The sequence below is a fragment of the Rhinoraja longicauda genome, chromosome 30, assembly GCF_053455715.1.
Source record: "Rhinoraja longicauda isolate Sanriku21f chromosome 30, sRhiLon1.1, whole genome shotgun sequence".
Lineage (NCBI taxonomy): Eukaryota > Metazoa > Chordata > Chondrichthyes > Rajiformes > Arhynchobatidae > Rhinoraja > Rhinoraja longicauda.
This window is the reverse complement of record NC_135982.1, coordinates 23,503,183-23,527,665: the sequence shown is the minus strand read 5'-3', so window position 1 is coordinate 23,527,665 and position 24,483 is coordinate 23,503,183. Positions and strand designations below refer to the sequence as shown.

The 24,483-nt window shown below is 41.4% G+C and overlaps 1 protein-coding gene across 4 annotated transcripts in view; it reads left to right on the top strand.

Moving 5' to 3' along the window:
• Positions 1-24,303, top strand: part of LOC144608076 (putative oxidoreductase YteT) — a 116,362-nt gene extending 92,059 nt beyond the window's left edge. For all 4 annotated transcript variants that reach the window (XM_078425373.1, XM_078425371.1, XM_078425372.1 and 1 more), the window contains 2 exons: positions 12,182-12,346; positions 21,831-24,303. In XM_078425373.1, coding sequence (XP_078281499.1) covers positions 12,182-12,346; positions 21,831-21,953 — 288 coding nt within the window. In that variant the 3' untranslated portion in view covers positions 21,954-24,303. The remainder of the gene's footprint in view (positions 1-12,181; positions 12,347-21,830) is intronic.
• The last annotated feature ends 180 nt before the right edge of the window (positions 24,304-24,483 follow it).

Sequence of the window (24,483 nt, the reverse complement as noted above, 5' to 3'; positions counted from 1 at the left end):
AATAGCCCCTAGTGTGCAGGGTATGACTGAGGAAGTGGGATAACATAGAACTAGCGTGAACGTGTGATTGAGGGTCGGCGTGAACTTGGTGGGCCAAAGTACCTGTTTCCATGCTCTTTCCGTCTTTCAATCAATCAATCAATAAATACATACATTAATGATCCAAACACATATAGAAACAACATAAAGTTTTGATTCATCATAAGGTCGTTTAACATGTGTAAGTTTTGATGATCCATCTTTTTTTATTATTGTGTTATTAGTAAACCCTCCACACACTAGATGGTGCTATTTAAAATAGAAATGCCTATTTAATGACAGCACAATAGTTTCTATGGAGCATACCACATTTATTTCCTCCCAGTAATTTATTAAATCCATTCAGCAGTCACAAAAAGTTAGAAAGTATATTAATAACAAAACCACAAGACCAACAACTGCAGATCTAACAGTAAACTATTTTACTCAATTACTTATTATTGCCCAACTAAGGTTATTTTGTCCTTCATAGTGTTCATTTAGTTGACATGGCAACTATTTCACTCATTGACAATGATGCAGATGAGATTGTGGTGGAATGTCACCAGTAACTGAGAACATTGCATCTCACCGTGTTTCCTGCTTTGTTGAGTGCAAAAGATGCTGTACCACAATTGTAGAGCACCTGTGTCCACGTCACAGAAGTGATCCTGTGCTTCCGTTTCACTAACACTTTAATTCTCCAATGCAGTCTCAGTCTGACTTATTTGTTTGCAACCTCCTACACAATCACAACAAGGCCCAGCAGAAATTTGGGGAATAACACCTCATCGTCAATTTGTCATTGCGACCTTTCAGACTCAATATTGAATCCTCCATCTGTAGTAACTTGCTCTTCCTGTCTATATTGGAACTGCCCATTTCTGCCTGTCATTTATCTGGATTTGGTTCAGTTTTTTTCTTTCTGTTTGAATGTTGCCTGGTGTGCTGGGCATGTTCTACAGCCCTGATACCAGCAACATTCAACACTGCAGTCTATCAGAAGCATCCCATTGGAATAACAAAAATCCTTTGAAAAGCCTGCTGTTTATGAAAATTGTAGAGTTCCAGCAACACAAATACATAGAACTTCTCCATCCTGACAGTTGAAAATATTTATTTATCTAGTTGTGTGTTATGTTACTGTGCTTAGGAACAAGATTATGATGAAAAATTGCTCATCCCAATAGACAATAGACAATAGATGCAGGAGGAGGCCATTCGGCCCTTCGGTGCAACAAAATGTACCAGTGCTATAAGATGATTGTTGCATTAGAGTTAGCAGCAATGTGTAATGAACAAGAATCTATGAACTCAGCAGCAACTGTTTAATCTCTGGGAACACAACTTTTTCCATGTCAGCGTCCACTTTATTTTATGATTCAGTAACCCTTTAACCGTACAGTGCTGTGCTCAAAGATGGTCGGAAACATCCAGAGTTGATAACGAGTCCTACAAAGGCCTTCAACTCTGTCAAATTGGTTGGACCAGGTGCATCTCACACTGCTTGCACTCTCACCTCAACTGGATGAAATATTTTAACATTTGTTTTATAGCTAAATTAGGTTACTGCTGTGGCAGCAAAGATTCATTTATCTTTCCTCATCCGTGTTCTTGCATCTTAAAATTATTGAAGTGCACCTTCTAGATTCTATTAGTGTGCATATGATCCATCTTGGTCACTACCTTGTCCACCGAATAAATGCATACAATATTTAGTACTCTTTTACCAATTGGTTTCAGGCTGCTTGAATTTGCTGTGGGTTTTTTAAAATTTCAAACAAGCAGTTGACGGATATCCCTTGATTCCACAATTACAGCAAAAAAGCCCTTTGTGTCTGCGGTCAATAGCTAAGCATCTTTCGTTCAGGTGAGGCCAACTTCTTAAAGAAGATCCAGTAGAGATTGGCGACAATTCGTAAACATTCTGGGCCTTTGCTGGGTGATGTTACAAAATCTGCGCTTGTCTGTCTGTCACCTCAATTGTCTGGACAATATCAAATGCCTGCTTGAAATTCATTTATTTGTCATGGAATAGCCTCCTTTGATACAAACTTTAGATTCCACAAACCATGCAATCCTGAAATAACTTGTCAAAACGTATCATTCTTGCAATATTCAGCAAAACATCTCAAACCCGTGAGAAAAACATCAAGAGTTTCCCTTAAATCCAGACTTCTGCTGCCAAACTTGTACTATTCAACTATGGGACTGGAGTAGGAACATACTTGCTGTTCAACCACCGTAACTAACTTTATAAGTGTGTTGATCTGATTTGGCTGAGGCTATAAGGTTTTCTTCAGCATGTCATATATCTGGATATAAACGAGCACAAAATGAACATCTATTTCCATTTTGGAATGTTCTTTACATTGAAAAGGCATTGTGAAGTGTTTATACACTTTCAATCCCTTTTGCGATTACATAAATGAAGAGAGTAACTGGTACTGATGGTTCCTTATGTTAATTATGATAATAGATAATGTTTGAAACTACAGTACATTTCACCTGATGCCTTTTCTCCTCTGTTACCATTATTTTCCTTCGTATCCTAAACCATTAAATTCACCAAATAATTTCTTCGCAATGACAACAAAAACCCAACAAATTTAAACTTGTTACATGCGGCACATGTGAAAACAGATCTCTCCCACACTTCAGAATTCCTAAGTGTGCAATGGAAAAACTTCCTGTAATTCAGATGCATCATTAAATTCCATTGGGGCCAAAACAAGTGTCTTAATCATGTTTGTCTTTAATTAGCCAAGAGCAGACTGATTTAAAGAAAGGAAGATTTTAAAATCACAGTGCATAATTTCATAATTTATAAACCAGCATCTGCAGTTCCTTGTGGCTCTGAAAAAAAAAAAGATTGTCTGGTTCCTGACCCAATTCTTTTCATGAACTCAACTTGTCCATGGGTGTTCCAGGTGAATTGTTGGTGTGTTTTTTCGTGGTAGCTCCATTGTGGTTGGGCCAAGGCGTGTTATATTTGGTGGTGATATTTATGCCCATCAAAATGAAGCCCGCTACCATCACCACTTTAGCACTGTTGATGTTGACTGGGGCATTTACATCACTTTGTTTCCTGAAGTCGTTGTTTTGTCGTGCTTGCGTTGAGGGAGAGGTTGTAACCTTGATGTGATGTTAGCAAGCCCTCTATCTCCTTTCTATACTCCATCTCGACATTGTTCAACATCCGACTCACGACGGTGGTGGTATCTTCAAATGAGACTAGAATTTGGCTGCACAGTTGTGAGTGTATAGGATATATAGTAAGGGGCTGAGAACTCATCCTTGCAGGGCACCGGTGTCGAGACTTATCATGGAGATGTTATGTTGCCTGTCCACTAGTTCTTGATTCCTCTAAATCTGGGTAAAAGACTATGCATTCAGCCTATCTATTCCCCTCATGATTTTATACACCCCATTCAGATCACCCTTAAGCATCTACCTCATGATCAAATACACTCCTCTGATCACCCGTCATCCTCCTGCACTCCAAAAGTTTTAGCCCTAGCCTGCCCAATCTCTTCCTGTAACTCAAGCCCTCAAGTCCTGGCAATATCCTTTGCACTCTTTCCAGCTTAACATCTTTCCTCTAGCAGAATTACCAAAATTGAACACAATACCCCAAATGTGATTTCATCAATGTCTTGTACAACTGTAACATAACATCCAAACTTCTATACTCAGTACCCTGACTGATGAAAGCCAATATGTCAAAAGCCTTCTTGTACCTATGATGTCACTTTCAAGGAACTTTGTACCTGCACTCCTAGATCCCTCTGCTCTACAACAATACAATAGACAATAGGTGCAGGAGGAGGCCATTCGGCCCTTCGGCCCTTCTAGCCAGCACCGCCATTCAATGTGATCATGGCTGATCATTTTCAATCAGTACTCTGTTCCTGCCTTCTCCCCATACCCCCTAACTCCGCTATCCTTAAGAGCTCTATCTAGCTCTCTCTTGAATGCGTCCAGAGAATTGGCCTCCACTGCCTTCTGAGGCAGAGAATTCCACAGATTCACAACTCTCTGACTGAAAACTTTTTTCCTCATCTCAGTTCTAAATGGCCTACCCCTTATTCTTAAACTGTGGCCCCTTGTTCTGGACTCCCCCAACATTGGGAACATGTTTTCTGCCTCTAACGTGTCCAACCCCTTAATAATCTTATACGTTTCGATAAGATCTCCTCTCATCCTTCTAAATTCCAGTGTATACAAGCCTAGTCGCTCCAGTCTTTCAACATATGACAGCAACTCTGCAGGACCCTACCTTTCACTGTGAAGGTCCATCCCTGGTTTGACTTCCCAAAATGTTTCACCTTGGACTTATCTGTTTTAAACTCCATCAATCATTCCTCAGACCAACTGATCAAGATCCCGCTATAATTTTTGATAACCATCTTTGCTATCTATAATAGCACCCACTTTAGTGTCATCTGCAAACTTACGAATCATGCCTTGCACATTATCATCCGAATCATTGATATATGGCACAACAGTAATGCACCCAAAACTGAACCCTGAGGCACACCACTAGTCACCGGCCTCCAGTCAGAAAAACAACCTTCCACCATCACCCCTCTGCTTCCTTCCATGAAGGCAATTTTTTTATCCAGTCACCTAGCTCTCCCTGGATCCCAGTTTAATTTTACTAGTTCTCTTGGTGCTGAATTAATCTTTTTACTTAGAAGGCATCAGGGATAAAAGTAGTCCGAAAATGGGCATTGGGGGACATGTATCTTTAATTGTGTTTTGTAATAAAGATCAATTATGACCCTTCTTCAGACAAGCAGTCTGAAGAAGGGCCCTGTCCCGAAACTTCACATCCATGTGCTTCAGGGACGCTGCCTGACCCACTGAGTTACTTCAGCACTTTGTGTCTTCTTGTGTAAACTAGCGTCAGCTATTCCTTGTTTTTACATATGAATTTTTCATGATTATGTGAGTTTATCAATGCACCATAAGCATCTTAAAGAACTAGCTTCTAGGTCTGCTTCTTGTTTGGATGTCATAATGTCAACATAAATTACAGTCAATTTGGTCATTCTCAGTGCCCTGGACAAAGGAGTAGGGCAAGTGTCTCCTTGTAAATATACACATTATTGCCTGTTAGTAGTGCACGTGTAGTAATTTAAATAATTTTCAGCTCTCAGAGTGGAAAAGCTTAATAGTCCTCACTATTGAGGCTCATGTCAAAATTGGGGTTTTTTGGGCAGTACTATGGAACAAAAATAAAATAGTGGATAAAAATAGTGCATTAATATCCACAGCTGCATTACAGTACTGAAGGTCCCTGTCCAGGACTGCAGTCCCTTTCATGTAACTGCCAGGTTGAATTAACAATGCATTTTTGTACCCGGCTCTTAGTCTTTCTCAGTGGATGTTCCAGTTGGTATGCTAAAGATGTGGTGCTACTGACTTCTTCGAGAATGGTAAAAATGAGACTGTAGTAGATGTCTCTACATGCTTCTCTATACCATTTACTCCCAGACACTTGTGGTGCTCAGCATGTCCTTTCCTGTCACAGCTGGGTCTCTTCTGCATTTATGCTGCTTTCTTAAGTGTGACATTAGTAGCTGGGCCACCGTACCACCCTGTGTCGTTGATTATTGCTGGTACTGTATATAGTCAGATGATGGTTATTATGCTCGGAGCAAAACAATAACAATCCCAACCAAGGAAAATGTGCCAGGCGTGGAGGTGGGGGCGAGTTAAAGTTTTACCTTGTATTATCGGAAAATAAGTGAGTTAGAGGGATGGGAGAGGGGGAGACCTGTACTGACTGCTGACTATCACCATTTAATGGAATTGCAGCCCAAGAGTGGAGGGCAGCCAATGAATTGACAAGAAAAATAAAATTAGAAATGTAATAGTATGATCTGAAAACTCGTTGTCAGCTCATGAGGACCCAACTCCTCCCCTCCTGTCAGAAATGAAGTTGTTTGTGATGAAGGTTTCCGCTATTCAAGTAACAAAGGAAGAGCATTTATGGCACAGCCGACAGATCACGCTGAACACAGTATCGGGTGTGTTTTCCTGACAGCACAATTGTTTGTCAAAGTTTCATTTCTAAACACAAAGTGCTATAAATAGATCAGACAGCTGAGATGTCTCAGTATAATGGTTGCCTATCTCTGTCTCTAAAATAGTTCAGATATTGTACTCCTGGAACAATTGATATCACAATTTTCATATTTGCCATTTATTGCTTTTGTCCTACATGATTGCAGCTATTTTCCCCCCTTTTCCTTGCTGGAAATGCTGCTGCTTGCTGGGGATTGGTTCATTGTTTCCAGGTTGTCATTTCTCAAATTTGGATACAGGCGATGATTGGTAATCTGAAATTGTGAAGTGTTAGAAAATTCATGGCTTCCTTCCTTCCTTTTAATCAAACCCATTCTAAACATCATTTGAAATCCATGCATACGCATTTTTAAACGGGACCCACAGAATGAAATAAATTCTTGGAAATCTAGGCTATTTATTGGACTGCGGTTCAAAGATGTTGCTGGAATATCAGGAGCAGAATCAGGCTGTTCAACACCTTTAGCTACTCAGCTATTTAATAAGTTCATGGCAGATTTGATTGTTGGTTGAACTCACCTGACTGAGATCATTCAACTTGGGGTGGACTTCAAAATGGGGATCACTTTCCAGTCATTTTGGTGCAAACAGTTCTCAATCGTAATATTCTTTCATAAAATGACATTAAGTTTTCTAGTTCCTAGTTTCCAGTTCCCAGTTGAGGATCATCAAGGCAACATTGAAATGAGAGTACAGGCCAGCCGACAGTTCAAAACTTCATGGTACAAAGTTTAGGTTCATCTGTACTGTGTGTGGCTATGCCATACCCATGAATCTATGTTCTTACCCATTTGTTTTGGTGTACGTGTGTGTGGGTGTGTGAGCATGCAGTGTGTAAGTATCAGTACGGGTCAGATGTTTTCTGTACTGCCATTGACAACTTGATCATTTTATTTAGCAAACATATAGTTCTGTCAAGAAATTATGCTACGTGCGCTTTCTGTCTTAGCCCACTGGATGTCTAAGTTATTTTCATATGGCGATATAACTCATGGACTCATAACTCAATGCAAACTTCAGAATTTTGTTGCCCTAAATGTTTTAAACCTTACAATTAAGAATAAGGGGTAGGCCGTTTAGAACTGACACGAGGAAAAACTCCCTTCAACCTCAATCCTGATGTCAGTCTCCATCTAGGGTCTGCCTGATTCATAATATCATTATGTCATTGGAAATGCTCCTGGGATCTCATCACAATGTGCCTATAGCAGCTGATAGCTTGATGGGAATTAAGTGCCTCAGAACCATGTTCCTGATGAAAAATCAATGGGGATGAGTCCCATGAGGGAACGATGAGGCACTTATTATTGTAAAGCCACGCTTGGAGCAGATGGTGCTGCGGGGAGTTTGCCTGTGTTTAGACTGACTAAATGCAAATTAATTATTTGCTCAAGAAATAATTAAAAGAATATAGAAATCTGGCTTCATGCAGAAAAATACAAGGCAGAGCAAGAGATGTAACAGGGTCAATATGTTTATAAAAAAATGTTTAAAAGCTTAATTTATTCTTGTTAATATCTATTTCAGGTGCAATAGGTTAATTCAGATTAATGTATCAAATGTCATTCTTGCCCTTTTTAAATATCTTCTAAGACTGTCATATCTTCCAGCTCATGCAAGAAGTGCTAGCACCAGATCTACTGGGGCAGATACAGCATGGCTTAGATGTATAGCAAAGCTCCCTGCACTTGGTATTCAGGTCCCCTTGAAATGTTTTATGAATTCAAAAGATTGTTTTTATAAAAGTAAATGTTGGTCGCGATGGAGTTCCTTTTCTGACCTCAGGATGCTTTCACACAGTGGAATTTAAATTGCTCACTTAACACATTGTTCTGTCTTGTACAGTTGTACAGGGCCTTGGTGAGACCGTACCTGGAGTATTGTGTGCAGTTTTGGTCTCCTAACCTGAGGAAAGACGTTCTTGCCTTAGAGGGAGTACAGAGAAGGTTCACCAGATTGATCCCTGGGATGGCGGGACTTACATATGAGGAAAGACTGGATAGACTGGGCTTGTACTCGCTGGAATTTAGAAGACTGAGGGGGGATCTTATAGAAACATATAAAATTCTTAAGGGGTTGGAGAGGCTAGATGCGGGAAGATTGTTCCCGATGTTGGGGGAGTCCAGAACCAGGGGTCACAGCTTAAGGATAAGGGGGAAGTCTTTTAGGACCGAGATGAGAAAACATTTCTTCACACAGAGAGTGGTGAGTCTGGAATTCTCTGCCACAGAAGGTAGTTGAGGCCAGTTCATTGGCTATATTTAAGAGGGAGTTAGATGTGGCCCTTTTTGCTAAAGGGATCAGGGGGTATGGAGAGAAGGCAGGTACAGGCTACTGAGCTGGATGATCAGCCGTGATCATATTGAATGGCGGTGCAGGCTCGAAGGGCCGAATGGCCTACTCCTGCACCTATTTTCTATGTTTCTGTCAATTTACATAAAAGATTGAAAATTCTTGCAGGTGCTGCCCAATATTCTACCACCTTGTGTATGAAATGCAGTTTCTGCTCTTGAAAGGCTGTTTTTTTGCGCCATCCATTTATTTTTAGCTGTTCCAAACAACTAATAGGAAAAGATATCCCATTCCTGAGCACTGCTCCTTCTTGGAAGTCAGACCACAGCAAGCTTGTCCATGTAGCTGCATTGGATCAATACCTCGTATTCATTCAATTCAATCGACATTCAATGTATTTTAATTATATTTTTAACCTTATGTAATAAATCTCTCTTGGTAGCTCAGAGGATTATTCCGATTCCGTGATACACAACAGAATGGTTCATTCTGAATCACTGGACAGATGTAATCAATCTCTATCAGAATAATCAACCACTGCGCCACTCTACTGCAAATTGTTTCAAATTTCTTATTTTTCTACTTCCAATTTCCCAAAGCACAGCCTCTGCCACCAAGAAGGACAAGGGCAACATGTTTCCCTGTGAATTGCACATCTACCTGGTTTGGGAATATATTACTGTGTCTTTAAGTCACTGGTTTTAAATCATGGAACTCCACATCCAATAGCATTGTGGCAGTACTTTCACTAGAAGGGTTGCAATAGCCAACTACCACCTACCAATTAATTTAGGAAAAAGTTATAAATGATGGTCAAGCCAACATTGCCAACATCCCCAAAATGCGGGAAGAAAAATAAGATTCTTAATACAAAACCAAGTAAAATAAAGATGATGGACATCTGAAATTAAACTGGAAAATATTGGAAATTCTTAGTAAGTCAGGCTGCATCTGAAGAGAGAGAAAAATAAAGTGAACTTTTCAAATTGATTGCCTTTCATCTGAACGATTTTGAGGAAAGTAATTGACCTAACATTCTTCACTATTTTTTTTGTTCATGTATTCTGCTTGAAGTGCTAATCCAGTATGTTCTGAATTTATTTCCAATTTCTAATCAAACCAAGATATGCCGATAGAAGCAGCTTCTGTCCGCCCTGGGCCCTTGTGGGACTAGGTTCAGTTGTAATGTCTCTAACAGTTGAATATTTTGAAAGCTGGCCTTGTTTTCGAGGACAGGCCACTTGGTCAGGCTCCTGGAGGAACTGGCACAAACAGAACTGTAGACAAGGAAATATTAATAGTGGCAAATTAAGGGAAGGAGAGAAAATTGGCAAGGAAAACAATACAATATTATCCAATAAGCATGCACTTATTTTTTGTTTGCAGAGTACATACCAAGAATAATAGATATTTTCTCTGTTTGCCTTGCTTCTGCTTATTGTAGTGCTCTAATGGCTGCAGAGGCTGAGTGCCAGTGAATTTTATTTGCATGTATTTGACATTTGCAGCCATAGATTAATTATTTGCCTTATTAATGCTATCTTCACTGAATGGGTTTAGCCATTAATCTAAAATACATTTTTAGAATCTATTGTCTGAGTATTTATTACCAACAGCTAAAGGATTGGTGTTGGGAAGGAAAGTTGGGGATATTGTGGATGGCAAGGCAGGTTATCAAAGACTACAGTGGGACATAGATCAGATGGAAAGTTAGGCGGAGCAATGGCAATTGGAATTTAATTTTGACGTGCAAGGTGATTCATTTTGGGAAGTTCAAGAGTGGTAGGATAAATAGTAGGGCATTAAGGAATGTTGATAAACCTCTGGATATAGTCCATAGCTCCCTGAAAATAGGAGTACAGGTAGGGCGGCACGGTAGCGCAGCGGTAGAGTTGCTGCTTTACAGCGAATGCAGCGCCGGAGACTCAGGTTCGATCCTGTAAGGAGTTTGTACGTCCTCCCCGTGACCTGCGTGGGTTTTCTCCGAGATCTTCGGTTTCCTCCCACACTCCAAAGACGTACAGGTATGTAGGTTAATTGACTGGGTAAATGTAAAAAATTGTCCCTAGTGGGTGTAGGATAGTGTTAATGTGCGGGGATCGCTGGGCGGCGCGGACTTGGTGGGCCGAAAAGGCCTGTTTCCGCGCTGTATATATATGATATGATATATGATATATGATTGGGCCATAAGTCCCTATTGCCTATAAGGAAGCCATAACAAATGCTTGCCTTCATAGGTCGAGGCACAGAATGTAAAAGATGGGACATAAGATTGCAGCTTTACTAATTACTGGTTAGACTGCATTTGGTGTCTAGTGTACAGTTTTAGTCAACACACTACAGGAAAGATGTGTTTGCACAGGATAGAGATCAAATAAATATTTTTTCTCAGAATTCCTTTTGATAACTTTCCCACCATCAATACGATTATGATGGACTGAAGGACTCATTCCCATATCATATCATATCATATCATATATATACAGCCGGAAACAGGCCTTTTCGGCCCTCCAAGTCCGTGCCGCCCAGTGATCCCCGTACATTAACACTATCCTACACCCACTAGGGACAATTTTTACATTTACCCAGTCAATTAACCTACATACCTGTACGTCTTTGGAGTGTGGGAGGAAACCGAAGATCTCGGAGAAAACCCACGCAGGTCACGGGGAGAACGTACAAACTCCTTACAGTGCAGCACCCGTAGTCAGGATTGAACCCGATGATTCATACCAATAGTTTGGGCTCAGAGATGGGGGGTTTTCTTGACATTGTTCTGGGAATTTTCAGTGATGTTCATATTGATGTTCTGTTCAACTGCTCATCACTTCAACCAGATGAATGGAGTTGGAATTTCTCAGTTGGACAGGATCAAAAATGCCTTAAAATCTTTTAAAAGTAATATAATTACATTATTGGCTGTTCATTGTTTGATTAATGTTCTGGACATATTGAAGTTATTATAAAAAAATGTTGCAAGTAAATTTGAGCTCAGACTCAAGTTGTGGATATAGCTCCATGCTAATTGTTATCACGTTTGTTATGCACTTGCCAAAAGCCACCAGTAGTTCAGAGAGAGGAAGTAGAAATCTAGCCCTCGCAACCCATTATGGGTTAACTAACTTATCTGGTGAGGAACAGGAGCCATAGGATCCTTCAACATAGCACCAGGACCCTTCGAGTCTGTGATCAGTATCTGCCTTCGCTCTATACTATTTTATTTTGGTGAACAAAAATCTACCAAGGTCAGATTGAAAAATAAAATGGACCTAGGCAGTTTTTTAAAAATGCAAGTGGGCTCCATCACTCTGTGTTTTTAAATCTGTCCTAAATTCACCACTGAAAGAATTGTCTCAAGCTTTAGACCCTATCCCTTAATCAAAGACTCCCAACCAGCAGAATTTATTCCTTCCAGTGGATTCTATTAGTTTCCCTCTCTAGAAAACTAAACTTAGTTTCCCTCTCTTGAAAACTAAATTCAAGTTCCCCTTCAGTGTTCTAAATTTCAGAAAATTCAACCGTAGTTTTTCAAATTGCTCCTTGTAATGTAGCTTAAGCCCAGGTATCAGTCTGATAAGTCTGCATTCCATTCCTTTCATTGCCAAAACGTCCTTCCTTCATTGTGGCAAAAACAGTGTTTTGTGTAGCTATAGCATAACCTCTACTCTATTTTCTTCACCTGCCCACGTGATTTTACTTAATGTGTGAGTATGAATGATTATTCACGTTATTCTTTGCTATCACGTTACCTTACATTTTCTACTTTCTTGTTTTGTAGGGTGAGTTGTCAAGCGAAGGACAGCACCCTGTGAAAGTCTTCGATTTCCTCACACAGACTAAAAAGGAGTACCCCTTGGATTATTCTATACTGCAGCAAACTCAGCTGAGAGGGCATGGAGGAGCTGACTATTACCTGATGGACAGCTTTATACAAGCCGTTGCTGTAAGTAACTTTATAATTATTAAAGATCCTTTACTTTTTCTCCTTTTATTGAATTCTACATCGCTACCCTCTCTGAAGGTTTGTATGTTTATTGTAATGGTTATTATCAAGTGTTAGTTTCATTCATTGAATTGAAATTGTTTGTTCGATATAATTTGTGAACGGCGATTGAGCTTGGCAATCCAGCATATAACTGAGCACTGCTGCATTATTGGAGATGCTGAGCTTTAGATGATATTTGAACTGAGTCCTATTCTGGTGGTTGTGAAGAAGAACAAGGAGTTTCCCTGCGGACATTCCTTAACTAACAGCAGCAAGACAAGCCATTCAAATTGTTTGAGATTTTGTTCTGCACAAAACATAACATGCCTTTGCTTGTGTGGCAATTTTGACTCTTAAAATTAATCATCAGGGCAGTGTTTTATCCATCATTTGTTGCCCTTCCCTTTCTATCCTTTTAGACATTGCATCGCAGTCCTTAAGGTGCTGACTTGGTAAAAATTGTAAAACATTGTCCCTTGTTTGTAGGGTAGTGTTAGTGGTCGGCACGGACACGGTGGGCCACAGGACCTGTTTCGTACTGTATCTCTAAAGTCTAAGTAGAGGACATTAGGCTGCCAGTGCAGCATAACTAAATTCACACTACCTTTCAACATGTCCATGCACGTGGATTTCAAATAGACTAACATGTTACTGAACAGGAGCTTGGTTTGAACTTGATACAATTTCAAATAATATGGTAATAATTAATGAACAGCAACTGCGTACGAACAGACAGGATGGGAAAATCAGTTAGAGTTCAGGCTGTGGAATGAGCCGTGAAACAAGCTGAGAGCAAAAGCAGAGATACACAGCCAGTCAGGCAGCACCAATGGAAAGCAAAACAAAAGTTATGTTTCAATCCAGTGACCTTTTATCAGAACTAGGAATGGATTGATTTCTGACTTCTAGAGTCAGAGTCATACAGTGTGGAAACAGGCCATATGGCCCAATTGCCGACCAACATACCCCATCGAAGGTATTTATTCACAAAATGCTGGAGTAACTCAGCAGGTCAGGCAGCATCTCGGGAGAGAAGGAATGGGCGACGTTTCGGGTCGAGACCCTTCTTCAAAGGGTCTCGACCCGAAACGTCGCCCATTCCTTCTCTCCCGAGATGCTGCCTGACCTGCTGAGTTACTCCAGCATTTTGTGAATAAATACTTTCGATTTGTACCAGCATCTGCAGTTATTTTCTTATACTTAACATACCCCATCTACATTAGTCCTGCCTGCCTGCAGTTTGGCCCATATTCTTCTAAACCTTTCCTATCCATGTAGCTCTCCAAATGTTTTTTTAATGTTTCCGGACCAGTATCTTGATTTGTCTTATCATTTCGCCTATTTTACTCCCACCTGGCTTTTCCTTCACACTAACAGGAATATGCATGCCCTGAACTCTCATCATCACACTTTTAAAAGCATTCCACTTTCCAAACATCCCTTGCTCACAGACAACCTACTCTAATCAACTTTAGCAAGTTCCTGTCAAATACCATCAAAGTTGGCCTTGCACCAATTCAGAATTTTAACTTGTGGGCCCGCCCTGTCTTTATTCACAACTATTTCAAGGCTAATAAAACTGTGGTCACTGGAACCAAAAGGCTTGCCCTGGGATATCACAGTCACTTGCCCTTCCCAATTTCCTAAGAACAGATAAAGCTTTGCCCTCTCCCTTGCAGGGCTCTCTACATATTACCTGAGGAAACTTTCCTGAACACTTTTGATAATTTCTATCCTGTCCAAGATCCTGGCACATTGACACTCGCAGTCTATATTGGGAAAGTTAAAATCCCCTACTATGACAAACCTATTGGTCTTATCTGAATGAATAGACCTGAATTATTATTTTTATTGCTGCCTGATTTGCTATTTGCAGCATCCTCAGATTTCTGACATATTTAGGTTTTTTTTGTTCTCTTGGTAATTGAGTGTAACCAACCCAGCTGAAATATGTCCCAGACTATTTATTAAAAAACAAGAGAGGCAATTGTGAAGGTTCCGATTACAATTTGATAATCCTCTCTGGAGTGTTCGTCAAAGGTGCTAATGTTGTAGTAATCATTAGAGAGGAACAGATAAATCACGTAATCACAGACCAGTTAATTTAACTTGGAATCTATTCGATGGGATAAAAAGAAACCTTTATTTACAAAGGCACTGATTAATGGGGAGTAATCTGTGTGGATGTATTTAAGGGAGGGTCATGTCTGAATTTTTTGAGGAGGTATTAAGAAGTGTACATGGGGGCAATGTCATTGATGTGTTTGCTGTGATTTTAATAAGGCTTCTGACAGTTTCATACTGCAGGCACATGGTTTTATTTGAAAGTGACAAGTGCATCAAAATTGGTTCAGTGCCAGCATATAAAGGGCAATAGTTACATAGAAACATAGAAAATTGGTGCAGGAGTAGGCCATTCGGCCCTTCGAGCTGGCACTGCCATTCAATATGATCATGACTGATCATCCAAAATCAGTACCCCGTTCCTGCTTTCTCCCCATATCCCTTGATTCTGTTAGCCTAAAGAGCTATATCTAACTCTCTCTTGAATACATCCAGTGAATTGGCCTCCGCTGCCTTCTGTGGCAGAGAATTCCACAGATTCACAACTCTCTGGGTGAAAAAGTTTTTCCTCATCTCAATCCTAAATGGCCTACCCCTTATTGTTAAACTGGCCCCTGGTTCTGGACTTCCCCAACATAGGGAACATTTTTTCTGCATCGAGCCTGTCCAATACCTTAAGAATTGTATATGTTTCTTTAAGATCCCCTCTCATCCTTCTAAATTTGTGTGAATATAAGCCTAGTCGATCCATTCTTTCATCATATGTCATTCCCACCATCCCAGGAATTAACCTGGTGAACCTCAATAGCAAGAATGTCCTTCCTCGAATTAGGAGACTAAAACTGCGCACAATACTGCAGGTTAGGTCTCAACAGGGCCCTGCACAAGTGCAGTAGGACTCCTGAAATCTAATCCTCTCGCTATGAAGGCCAACGTGCCATTTTCTTTCTTTACTGCCTGTAACTACTAGTTGATGGGTGTTTTGTGTCTGGAAGACTGCCACGAGGCTCAGTAATAGGTCCTTACATTATGTAAAATATATTAATAATTTAGACTTAAATGCAAGGGGCTCAATTATGTTATTTCCAGGTGATATATCTATAATAATTGGCCGTGTGGTTGACAGAGAGGAGGAATGTTTGGGATTGCAAGAAGGTATTGATGGCTTGGTTAGCTGAACAGAAAAGTGGCAAATGAAGTGTGAGTTAATGCATTTCAGTAAGTGAAAAAAGACATGGGGATTTAAATAACTGGCAAGATGTTGAGTTGTGAGGAATCATAAAGGGAGCTCTGTTCCACAGATTGTTAAAGGTAATAGGCAAGTTAATTAGGTGGTTAGGAAAGTATTTGTGTAATTTTCTATTATTAGCCTTAATTTATAGGATAAGAACAGGGGGGTTATGCTAGAACTTGATGCAATATGTTAAGCCATGGCTTGATGACTATGTACAGTTCAGGCCACCACATACAGGTAAGGACAAGATTTACAAGGTTGTTACCCAGACTAGAAAATTGCATCCAAAATTGGAAATGGATGAGGAATGAGGAAAGATGGGATCAAGTGGACTGCTTTCCTTGAACTGTAGGGTGCTCTAGACATATAAAGTGATGAGGAACTGAGATAGATTAACCAGAAACGCCCTAATTTCCCTTTATAGAGGGATAAAAATAAAACAAGGTCATATTTTTAAAGTAATTGGTAGAAGGATTAGAAATAATCTGAGGAAATTCTGTTTCATCTCTTGGGTCATCTGAAGTTCATTGTCCAAAGAAAAGAGAGAACCCTTTACTATTTTTAAAAAGTACACAAGCCTACTTGATGAGCTGTGACCTGCAGACAAGTCATATGCGTAAGGACGATGAGGTAGAGGTAAAATGAAAAATCTTGCTTGCAGCAGCATTACAGGCACATGCACTCAGGAAGAAAAAAAAAATTATAGATAAATTAGACAAATTTCTAAAATAAAACGGCAAAAAAACAAGACGTGCAAACACATAATTACAAAAATAGGCATGTTCATGGTAGTGTATGAAGTGTTCCTTTTTCAAGGTAGGATTATTGTTAGTGTTTTATAAATTGGTTCAATAATCTGATAGTTGTAATAAAGTATCTGTTCCTGAACCTGGTGGTGTGGGAATTCAGACTTCCAACCTGACGGTAGCAGTGAGAAGAGGGTATTGACTGCAAGGTAAGGGGGCCCTTGGTAGATGCCAACTTCGCGGCAGCACCTCATAGATGATTTCAATGGAGAAGAGGGCTGTGTCTTTGATGGGCTGTTCTGAGTTCACCAATCTCTGCACCTTCTTGAGTAATTGTGTGTAGGGATTGCCTTACCAGGCCACAACCAATCAGTCATGATACTTTCTACAGTACTTCTGTAGATGTTTGTTGGAGTATTCTGACATATGCTGAAACCCTTTCTTAGGAAAGCTCCCTCCTCGACTTGGGGCTTCCAAGAAAGAGTTACTAGCTTGCTTTCTTCATGATTACATCTATGCACTTGGCCCAGGATGTCATCCAACATGTTAATGCCCAAGAATTTGAAGCTGCTAACTCTTTCCACCAATGAAAACTGGCCCATTGACTGCCAACTTTCCATGCAGAGCTGTAGACCAATGTTGGCATTAAGTTGGATTACTCTTTTTGACTGATATAATGAACCTTAATGGCCTCTTCCTTTGCCAAAATTGTCTAGTTGGATAAACCAACTAGGCCATTCCCTTGTTTAATATGCCTCTGTAGTTCCCTTTCTGTTTGTGTGCAATAGTGACTTTCAAAGATAGTGCCCAGAGCTGAGTGCTCAGAAACTACTACATTGAGTCAATTTGTTCCATTTGGTCAACGGTAACATATTGTGGTTTTTGGTTCACTTAAACCAATGAGCACTGTTTTGTAGGTTAATTTACTTCTGTAAATTGTCCCTAGTGTGCAGAATGTGAAACTAGAATAATATAGAACTAGTGTATGGGTGCTCATGGGTCAGCATGGACTTGGTGGGCGGAAGGGCCTGTTTTCAACACTATCTAAACTTTAATTTAGCATAATTCCCACCTCTGTTTCCAGCTTGAGAACCTTCTGACCACGGATAAACCAACTAGGCCATTCCCTTGTTTAATATGCCTCTGTAGTTCCCTTTCTGTTTGTGTGCAATAGTGACTTTCTTGCTCTCTTGAAATTACTCAGTGATCAGATGCTGAGTAAAGCTCCATTTTACAAAAATACAGATTTTACAGAATACATTACTCTGCTGTGAGGCTGCACTGCCCCCCGATGGTTTCTCGACATCAGTACATGTGCTGATTCCCCCATGCAGAATATAATTTTAGTGCCATTTAACTTTCAGTTTGGAAGTCCAGAACTTGTATATCTGAACTGAACAACTGGCTTGATCACTTCCCCTAACCTTGATACTTTTCATGTGCCCGGCCTAGTGAAGGCAAACATGATTTATTTGTATCCCATTAATACTTCCCATGATAATGAAAAGATCCTGTGCCAGCACTTTAGTAGTTATCAGATCTTCTTTAAATGGAAGCAACAATGCATGAGTCATGGGTCAGTCAGCCAAACATTGGTGATAGTCAAATAAGAAAAGAAAATTCTAGAACATAGAACATTACAGCACAGAACGGCCCCTTTGGCCCACTATGTTTGTGTTGAACATGATGCCTAGCTGAACTGATCTCATCTGCCTGCAGATGATCCATATCCTGCTATCTTCTGCACTTCCCTGTGCCTATCTAAAAGCCTATTAAATGCCACTATTGTATCTGCCTCCACCACCACCCCCGGTAATGCATTCCAAGCCCCCACCATACTCTGTGTAAAGAAAACACTTGACCCACACATCACCATTAAACTTTCCCCTCTCACCTTATTGCTATGCCCTATAGTGTTGATCATTTCCATCCTGTACTGTACAGGGCCGTCTTAACGCATGGGCCTGATGGGCACTTGCCCGGGGCCCCACGAGCATAGGGGCCCCATGCTGATCTGTGTATGTTAAATGACTTGCAATAAATAAATACTACTTTAAAAATGTAGGTTCAATAAGTGCTTTTTTCGCAACATTTTCGGTCCCAGTGTTTTTTTCGCAACATTTTCCATCCCTAAGTGCTTCTCACAGCGATCTGTTTCGCAACAATTAGCTCCCTAAGTGCTTTGCTTTTCCATCCCTAAGTGCTTCTCACAGCGATCTGTAAGTGCTTTTCGCAACATTGTAGCACCCTAAGTCCATTGCTAAGTGCTTTTCGGTAAGTGCTTTTCGCCGGCACGACAGGGGGGGGGGGGGCTGGTAGGGAAAGGGGGGTGGGGGAGAGTAACGGTGGGGGCGACGGGGAGGGTGGGAGGAGGAGAGAGTGGGGGTGGGAGGAGGCAGAGTGGGACTGGGGAGGGGGACAGCAAGGGTGGGGGTTGGTGGTGGGGGGGAAGAGAGAGTGGGGGAAATGGGGGTGCTGGGGAAAGGGGGGTGTTTAATTTTATCGACCATTTACATTTTTATTCCTGTGAGTAGTTGTCGTAGGGGCCCCAGTACACTGCTTTGCCCGGGGCCCATAATGCTGTAAAGACGGCCCTGGGACTGTACCCTATCCATGCCTCTCATAATTTTATATACTTTTATCGATTCTCCCCTCAACCTCTGACATTCCTTAGAATACAATCCAAATCCGGAAGAAAACTAGCTTCTAATCCAGGATAAGTATGTGATAAGACATTTGAGGAGGCCATCAAGGTAAAGAAATGCAAAATAAATGGTAGTGCACAAGGTTGGTTCTTCAATGGTTCTTTATTGTCACGTATGCACAGCACAGTGGAATTCCTTTGCACAACCACAAATGGACAGCTGTCACAATGTTGGCATTGTTTAAAATTTAAAAATCCAGAAAACACAACCAGTCCAAACTCCTGTCCACATGTTGGAAGTCCTGGAGCGCTCCCAATCCAGGAAGCTTGCAGGCCCGCGACTCGACATCCCTCTACTCTGCCGACCACCCCTGTGTCCCAAGGAGCGCCTCCTGCAACCTACCTTGAAGGCGCTAAAGATAATATCCTGCCGGTCCACTCCTCACATCCGTCGCTTTCAGCGGCTCCGTCCTTGACTCTCCATACTTCGGGGCTTCCAAGCTTCCCCCGCATGTGCCATTGGGTCTTCGGTCTCGTCGGCCACTGGGCCCGTCCTTGTTCTTTGTTCTCGGTGGTCCTTGTCTGTCCTTGTCTGTCCTTGTCCGGCCCGACCTCAGTCTCGGCATCACTGCGACAGACGAGCTCGTTCTTATTCATGTCGACCACAGGGGTAACAGGTGGATCTTCGGTGGTATTGTCAAAGGGAAAGGGATGGAGCGAGAATTATGCAGTTGGGAGAGAGAAAAAGAAGTTCACATGCACGTCCTCTAACCGCTTCTACTGCATCCGATGTTCTTGATGTGGCCTCCTTTTTATCGGCGAGACCAAGCATAGACCTGGCGACTTCTGCACGGTCTGCCAAGGCCTATTGGATCTCACAGATGCTAATCATATTAACTCTCCCATTGCCACACTGACCTTTCTGTACTGGGCCTCCTCCATTGCCAGAGAGAGGCCACATGCAAATTGAAGGAACAGTCATATTTATATTCGGCTTGGGTAGCTTACAATGTAATAGTATGAACACTGGTTTCTCCAAATTTAGGTAATTAAGCTAACCCCCCCCCCCCCCCCCCCACTGACTTTTTCCCTCCATCCCCCACTTCTTTCTTTCCCCCTCCCCTCCTCCTCCCTCTACCCCACCTGGACTCTCACATATTTCCTCCCTCCCACTCCCTGTTCCCCCCACCCTCTTCCACCTACATTCCTTCATCTGGCTTCACAATTTACAACTCTGCTATCCTTATATAATAATTTTTGTTTTGTCTTCTCTGGTCTTTATCTAACTATTTGTGTAACAACCCCCTCCCCACCCCTACCCCTCCTCCATCCCCACCCCACCTGTATATTACCTGCCAGGCTTTAGCTTGCCCCACCTCTCTTCCAGCCTTCTCTCACCCCTATCAGTCTGAAGAAGGGTCCTGACCCATAACGTCATTTATCAATATTCTCCAAAGATGACTCTGACCCGCTGAGTAACTCCAGCACTGTGTCTGTTTTTGTAAACCACCATCTACGGTTCTCTATTCTTGTGACATTGCCTGGACCCGAAAAGAAAAGATCAGCAAGGAGAAAGTTCATGAAGGTGTTGAAGATTTGGAAAAGCAAAGAAATCATTAACCAGAGATATAGATCTTTTGCAAATATGTAGAACGATTAAAGTGGAAATAAGCACCTTTTCTTCACTATCTAGAAATAAACACCTGAAAGTTTGATGGGATTGGAAACTTTGCACATTTAAAACAGGGTTAGATAAGCACACAATGTGACAAGGCTGCAACCTGGGAGCTGTAAAGGAGTATCAGGTGGACTCACATGGTCCCAGCTACGGCTGCCTTTTTGTCGGTTACATTGAACAGTCCTTATACCAGGCATACACTGGCCCTATCCCCCAACTCCTCCTCTGCTTCATCGGCGACTGCATCGGGGCTATATCCTGCACCCGCGCAGAAATCATGGACATTATTAACTTCACCATTAACTTCCACCCAGTCCTCAAATTCACCTGGACTATCTTGAACACCTCTCTCCCCTTTCTCAATCACTGTCTTCATCACAGGAGACAGACTATCAAAGGATAGTCTATTACAAACCTATCGTCTCCCACAGTTATCTAGACTACACTTCTTCCGACCCTGCCTTCCCACTCCTCTCTCGCTCGCATCGTTCTCTTTTTCACCCCAATGCCTTTCTTTTCCCTATTTGCTTTCTCTACCTTCACCCTTTTTTCCACTGCCTTTCTCTCCCCATTCTCTTCCCCTCATTTTCTTTTTTGCACCACTCCCTTTCTCTCTGCCACACTATCAACCCATTCACTTCCCTCCTACCACTTCCTTTCACTCTTTTTTCTTCCCCAATTTCCTTTTTTTTCACTGCAGTTTTACCTCTCCACCACCCCTTTCCCTGTGCCCACCCCCTTTCCCTCTACTCACTATCTTCTGCACTTGCCATTCGCCTTACCCAACAAAAATTCCTGTTCATTTCCATTCCCTCTTCTGCTCCCTTTCTATAAACTCTACGCCCTTTCTTTCAGAACCTCCTGCCCTCTCCCCACTTCCTTTTCCCCACTTACCTTCTCTCACTTACTTTCTTTCTTTCCCACTATCTTTCTCCCTCACTCATCTCCCCCCCACCCCCATTCTCTCTTTCTCCCTTGCTCTCTCCCACCCCCACCCTCTCACTCTCTCTAATACAGTATGACTGAAGCCATGATTGCCCTCTGTATGACTTCTCATTCTTGCTTTTGTTCTGCAGGAGAATAATCCATCACTGATCATGACTGGACCTGAAGAAACCCTGGCCAGCCACCTGCTGGTGTTTGATGCCGAGCGTGCACGAAGAGAAAGTCGCATCATCCACTGTAATCGGACAGAATGATAATAGCTGCAAGCACATCAATATGTGGGAGAAATTTCTGAGGAGTTTTCAGGATTTATATCTTTCACTGCAGAGCTTTACATTCCTAGTGTTCCTTGCCTTTCAGCTGCAGTAGGGAGTAAACCAAGTTTGGTATGAGCTCTAATCTTCAACTTAATTTCCCCAATACTTCATTTTAAAACCTACTACTTTTGATTAGGCAATGGAATTGAATCAGATATTAAGATATTTGTGGAAATTAATATTAATGGAAAAAGATGGTTTGCGGATATCAGTGAACAATAGACCAAGACGCAATTTCTAATTAGTAGCATCATTGATTGGGGTGAATTCAATTGCCTGATTTATATTGAGAAATTAAAACAAAAAGATAGGTCAATGTAAGACAATGCAATAAATGGTAAATGTAATTGGGGCAGGGAGTAAATTAATCATTTGGGAAATAGAGTAAATAATCAGGAAACTGAAATAAGATTTAATTAATCTTATTTGCCTCTGACTGAGTCTGGTTAAAATGACATCTGTCTGCAAACAACAGGAAAAGCGAGAGGATGGGTCTATGTCATTGACGTTAAAATAGATTTGAATAGTATAATTAGTGCTGTAACTGGATCCTAACCTGAAGCAGGCAATGAACAACAATTCTAGGAAAATTATTATTTTTCTTTTCACAAAGTAATTTCATACATGGGAGAGCCAGATTAATATTAAATGTGAAGGATTAGAATTGTCCAGTACTGCTTTAAAGTGGAAATTTAAAGGAAATGTGCACCGAGGACTACTGTGACTCTGAGTAGGATTGGTGAGAAAGGGCAATGAGACTTTCCAGGAATCTTTGTGGAAAAATGTTGCCTGAAGTGTATCTGTCAGTCTACATCATTAGCAAAGTGACAGATCGTGGCAACAACAGTTACTTCAACCTGCATTTAGTCCACAATAACCAGATAACTGATGCCTACTGTGTGTTCCGCCAGGACCACTAGCTGAGCTTCAGAGATGAGGCAAAGTGACAGCTGTTGATATCAAAGCAGCATTTGACTGATTGTGGCATCAGGAGGCCTGGTAAAACTGAAGTCATTGGGCATCCAGGGGAAAATATTCCAGTCCTTGGAATCATAACTCACACAAAAGATAATAGTGTGGTCAGAGGTCAATCATCACAGCCCCCAGGACATCCTGCAGGAGAATTCCCTGGGCTTTGCCTTGGACTTACCTCATAAGATTGGAACTGAGGACTTTTGCTGCTGATTGGTCAATTATATTTGCAGTTTCTCAGGAATGAAACAATCTATGCCTGGACATAGCAAGACTGCAATAACATTCAACCATCAGCTGATAAATGGCAAGTTACATTTGTGCTACAAAGGTGTCAGATAATGATCATGTCCAACAGTTGGAAGATTGATCAACTACATTTGGCAGTCAATGGCATGACCATTGCCAAAAGCTCAACATACTGTGGTGATGAGCAGGTCAGAGGCTAGGTATCCTATACATGTGACAAGCTTCCTGACACTCAAAGCCTTTCCACAAGGCACAGAGTGTGATGGAATATTTTCAACTAGCTAACATGAGTGCAATTCCAATAACATTAGGAACTTTGACAGCATCCAAGACAGCAGCTTGCTTGACTGATACCCCAACCGCCATACTAAATGTGTATTCCCTTCATCAATGGCCCATAGTGAGTGCACTATGTACCAACAATGAAGTTACCACCAAGAATGAGTTGGGCTCCAGGCTCACAGGAATATCATCGCCTGAATTTTCCAATAAATTGCACACCATTCTGGGAAATATATTGGTGTCCTCTCATCATTACTTCATCTAGGTCTTGGAAAAGCCAGTGCTTCAGCATTGTGGGAATACCTTGAACAGAAGGATGGCAGTAAGATGGTCCCCCACCATCTCTCAAGGGCAATTATGGATGGCAGTAAATGGTAATTTTTTTATAAATCTAGATCTAGACTGAGCTGAATTCTCAATCTCAACCCAGGCAAGAATTGAGGCACTCCATTCAATGGAATTCAGGTCAGTTTTCTATTTATGGCAATATCTTGCTAAAAAAATATCATAATGCTAATAACCATGGTACATAGAACAGAACAATACAACATAGGAAAGGCCCCTTCGGCCCAAGATGCCAGTGCCGAACATGATGCCATATTAAACTGATTTAATCTGCCTATACATCTGTATACTAAAACTCTCTTTTGTTATCTTGTTTGTGAATGAACTTCAGGCAAAACGGTGCACGATAGCGCGGCAATTTTAGGCCCACCTTACGCACCATTGTCACTTTAGTGATAATGCAAGTAGGTTTATGGAAATCGGTGTAAATTTTTTAAGTTATTCACATTTTTAAGTTTAAAAGGAGGGGGGGAGTGGGGGAGGGGGGGGGGGGTTGAGGAGAGAGGAGAAGGGGGAGGACTGGATGCTGCACCAATGCAGTAGAGGTTTGGGCCCAACGGGACCACTTGGTCTAGTAATCTATATCCTTCTATTCCCTGCACTTCCAAGTGCCTATCCA